This window comes from Rhincodon typus, unplaced genomic scaffold (genome assembly GCF_021869965.1).
Source record: "Rhincodon typus isolate 14 unplaced genomic scaffold, sRhiTyp1.1 hic_rhity00003731, whole genome shotgun sequence".
Taxonomy (NCBI): domain Eukaryota; kingdom Metazoa; phylum Chordata; class Chondrichthyes; order Orectolobiformes; family Rhincodontidae; genus Rhincodon; species Rhincodon typus.
Genome location: NW_025969369.1, coordinates 10,145 through 14,341, shown reverse-complemented (window position 1 = coordinate 14,341; position 4,197 = coordinate 10,145). Strand labels below are relative to the sequence as shown.

General features: G+C 44.7%; 2 protein-coding genes across 2 annotated transcripts; both read left to right on the top strand.

Moving 5' to 3' along the window:
• Positions 1-947: 947 nt before the first annotated feature.
• On the top strand, positions 948-2,038 carry LOC109926798 (late histone H2B.L4). The gene is made up of 2 exons (XM_020526661.2): positions 948-1,369; positions 1,756-2,038. The coding sequence occupies exons 1-2, from the start codon at positions 996-998 to the stop codon at positions 1,856-1,858; spliced, it is 477 nt and encodes a 158-aa protein (XP_020382250.2). The 5' UTR covers positions 948-995; the 3' UTR covers positions 1,859-2,038.
• Positions 2,039-2,253: 215 nt separating this feature from the next.
• On the top strand, positions 2,254-2,828 carry LOC125481828 (histone H2A, sperm-like). The gene is made up of 2 exons (XM_048593746.1): positions 2,254-2,305; positions 2,485-2,828. The coding sequence occupies exons 1-2, from the start codon at positions 2,254-2,256 to the stop codon at positions 2,826-2,828; spliced, it is 396 nt and encodes a 131-aa protein (XP_048449703.1).
• The last annotated feature ends 1,369 nt before the right edge of the window (positions 2,829-4,197 follow it).

Here is a 4,197-nt window from a genome sequence, read left to right as displayed (position 1 = left end):
AAAAAAAAATCTACACACAAGAGATTGTCACCATTAAAATTTGCAAAAGGTACTGTGTTCAAAATATTCTTAAATGACAATAATCAGTGTGAATACAACTGACGTGTTGACAAATAAAGTTCAGAAAAAATCCATGAAAAACAATTATTGCTAGAAACTGAAATGCACAAAATAACATCCACACTAATTAAGTGCAAAGCAAGATTCCAGGAAGTGAAATGTAGGCAGAAAGCTGCTGACACTGATTGAAGAGCCTAAGGGATAGAGAGTAAAATTTGTGTAATCAGCAGAAAGCGAAAGGCACGGGTCACAGGACATCAGTTCTCTTTTGTCATCGAGGTAATCCGAGTAAAACTGATACCGACACACGCTGGCAGGTATTCTGAGGAAAGTATGAATAGTTTGGGCCTATACTCATTGGAGATTTGAAGAAGGACGTCAAACCTTTCGAGGAAACGAAAACTGAAGGGTGTTGACGGAGCAGATGCTGATATAATGCCCTTAAACTTCAGAGAGTGTAGTACAAGAAACACGAGCAAGAGAGAACATTCCCTAACTCCCATGTTCATCAAGCACGATGCAATTGTCAGTAGTTCCATCATTTCCAGGAGTGAAACGCACCACTGTCAGATTTCAGTGCATTTTGTCACTTGACAACGAACGTGATGACATTTTTAGACGGAGGAGAAAAGAAAACCATTATCAAAAGATGTAGATTAAATCGCGATTAGGATCTGACGATTTAGAGAAAGCTCGGAGTTTGATCCGTGTACAAAATTTCGATTTGCGTTTGAAATTTCATTGCAGATCCACGTTGTGTCCCACACTAACCAATCACAGAAAGGCTAATGTCATGTTTTAACATTCTTGTAAACTACCCATTCAGGAACAAGGCTTTCTCCCATCCTTCATTAGCATTGCTGACGCCGTCAGGCTATAAAAAGTGAGTTCTGAGCCCACTTTCTGTTATTCTGTGTTGGATATTGACTGTCGCAATGGTAGAGGAAAAGAAAGGACAAGTTGCCAAGAAGGGCGCTAAGAAAGTGGTGAAAAGGGCGCCAGCGAAAAGCGGCAAGAAGAGGAGAAGGTCCAGGAAAGAAAGTTACTCTATCTACATCTACAAAGTGATGAAGCAGGTTCACCCCGACACCGGCATCTCCTCCAAGGCCATGAGCATCATGAACTCATTCGTCAACGATATTTTCGAGCGCATCGCGGGGGAGGCTTCCCGCTTGGCCCATTACAACAAGCGCAGCACCATCAGTTCCCGGGAGATCCAGACCGCCGTGCGGCTGCTGCTGCCCGGGGAGTTGGCTAAGCACGCCGTGTCGGAGGGTACAAAGGCGGTGACCAAGTACACCAGCTCCAAGTGAGACACCACGTTGTGCTGAAAAAAAACACAACCAAAACCCAACGGCTCTTTTAAGAGCCACCCACAGCTTCCCTGAAACAGCTGAACTATTACGTTAATGTCTGCACAACATTTGTATTTTATAAATCTTCTGTAAATTAACGTGATCCCTGACCCTGTGCGCGCTTGTTCTCGGACGTGTTGACACACATCTGTAATCGCTGCCTGTGGACAGGGATCATGTTGAACACCAATGAGCTATTTTGCGCAATTTCTGTGTGATCGTGTTACCCTCTCACTCAATCGATTCAGAAGCTACAAGACCCGGTGGGGTATGCAACAGGGCAAGCAAGAAAATACACTTTTCCTCCGAGTTCCGTTTCACCCTTTTGTTTTATTTCCAGATCTCCTCGCGGGTTTTGTCAGGTTGCTGAGGCTTTTTGCTGTTGGGGAGATACTTTGAAAATGAGCCGAGATAAAACCAGAACAGCTGCCGGATTGACATAGTAAATGTGGAGCTTTTGCTGAAGTCTGATCGAGTGCAATAAGGGAGGGCCGCTTTTAAATATTCTCGAAAAACGGTGTCCGCAATTAAGGCGCTCACCTGGAAAAACGGTATCGAATGTTTTATCGACTTATCGGGTGTTTTTGAAATGCGAAATAAATTAGTTGCAGAGTGCAGATTTTGGCGCTTTTTTATTTCCGCTTGCATTTAATGTTCAGAAAATCCGATTCCAGGTCAGAAATTGACATATTCAAGGAGGTGAGGGAAAGGGAGATTATGTAAAGTATACATTCAGAATCTGAAAGTAAATTATCTCGAGTATTCCATTCTATTGTGTTCACCTTCCTACTTTTTGGTACATATTGGCGGGCTTTTCAAATCAGAAAGAAAGCGGTTGATGATTTGGCGCCGGTATTTTCCGGCCTCCTCCCCGGGCCCTCACCGGATTGGTGAGTGAAGCAGATATCTGATTGGGAATTGAAACGACATTAAGAGAAGCTAAACAATGTGGCCAATCAGCAATGACCGCACCACCATTCCTCCCGAAGGTACAAGAGGGCGGAATGTGGGCATATTGCATCATTCTCTGTGAAAGTGTTTGTAAAATATTGGTAATGTCTGGGAGTAGAAAGAGCGCTCCAAGATGAAGTCCCGGCAGTTCCCGTGGGCCGTGTTCACAGGCTCCTGAAAAAGGGTAACTATGCTGAGCGTGTGGGTGCCGGAGCGCCGGTCTATCTGGCTGTGGTACTCGAGTATCTGACGGCTGAAATCCTCGAGCTCGCCGGTAATGCGGCCCGGGACAACAAGAAGACCCGCATCATCCCTAGCCACCTCCAGCTGCCCGTGCACAACGACGAGGAGCTCAACAAGTTGCTGGGAGGGGTGACCATCGCTCAGGGTGGGGTACTGCTTAATATCCAGGCCGCGCTGCTGCCCAAGAAAACCGCCGCTGGGGGCGCCACTAAAAAGTGAAGAGACCGTTATTTCATCTGACAACCCAAAGGCTCTTTTAAGAGCCACCCACGACATCAGTGAAAAACAGCTAGACCATCCCCTCTGTCGGAATGTCTTTTTCTGCATTCGTTGTTTGATGTCCGTTTAATTCCCTTTGCTATTTGATACTCTTACTGTCACTGTGTGTATGATCTAACATGAAATCTTTACCAACAAGCTGCAGTCAGTCACGTTCACGGAACAGCTGAAACGCATGGAGAGTGAAACGTTTATCACGAATTTATAATGAATTGCAATTGTAATAGCGTTCGGATTGCATTATTTGTTATTGCTCTGTAACTGCCTGTGACTTTAATCATCGTCATATAAATGCATCTCAGTCCCTCGCTCACAACGAGTTTCATATTTCCTGTAACTGCATTTGAGAAGAGCTAAAATGACGCAATGCATCAAGTAGTAAGTACGAGATAACAGGAGGCCAGGCAGCAGAAAAGTTGACTTTTCGGGTCAGGACCCTTTTTCTGAAAAAGTCAACTTTCCTGCTTCTCTGCTGCCTGGCCTGTTGTGTTCCTCGAGCTCCACATTGTGTTATCTCAACATCCTGGTAAATCTTTTCTGAAGCTCCTCCAGTGCAATAATATCCTTCTTTAACAGGGTGACCAGAACCTGATATAGTGCTTCAGTAAAAGTCTCAAAAATGTCCTGTATTCAAAAGGAGTGAGTAATGAAGCCAGGTGCCACGTGGTCTACAGCTGATGCAAACTTCAAAGAACTGTATACTTGACCCATTAGTTCTCTCTGTTCTCCAACACCATCCAAGGCCCTACTTGTATCTGTACAAGACCTGCTGCTCTGTTTTTCAAAAATGCAATGCCTCAGTACCTCCATCTGCCCGTCCTCAAGCCATTGACCCAATTGATCACGATCTGTTTGTAATCTTCAATAGCCATCTTCACTGTCCACTATGCCACTAATTTTGGTGACCTCTTCAAAATTACGACCCATGCCTTCTAAATTCTCATCTAAATCATTTATTTAAAAGATAAACAAAAGTGGACCCAACACAAGTTGGAGTGGAACACCACTCGTAACAGGCCTCCGGTCCAGAAAGCAACTGCCAAGCTGTCTCCATCTCCTGCCATCAAGCCAGTTTTTGTATCCAATTTCCAGCCTCACCCCAAGTCCCATGTAATCTTACCCTATTATTTCATCTGCCATGAAGAACATTGTCAAAGACTTTGTGAAGGAGCTTACCCTCCTCATTCCCATGCTTTTCCCCCCCCAACCCCTCAAACCCTGGCTAGAAACAAATACTCAGGATGCAGACCAGATTCAGGCAGGTGGAAGATGTTTATTCAAGAAGAAACCAGTTAATGCAGGGAGAGGG

What these genes read in the sequence shown, in the direction of transcription:
- LOC109926798 (XM_020526661.2), top strand. Translation starts at nt 996, where the DNA reads ATGGTAGAGGAAAAGAAAGGACAAGTTGCCAAGAAGGGCGCTAAGAAA. An exon ending in ACCAAGTACACCAGCTCCAA is followed by an intron (nt 1,370 to 1,755) that starts GTGAGACACCAC and finishes TTTTATTTCCAG; the next exon opens with ATCTCCTCGCGGGTTTTGTC.
- LOC125481828 (XM_048593746.1), top strand. Translation starts at nt 2,254, where the DNA reads ATGATTTGGCGCCGGTATTTTCCGGCCTCCTCCCCGGGCCCTCACCGG. An exon ending in CCCGGGCCCTCACCGGATTG is followed by an intron (nt 2,306 to 2,484) that starts GTGAGTGAAGCA and finishes GTCTGGGAGTAG; the next exon opens with AAAGAGCGCTCCAAGATGAA.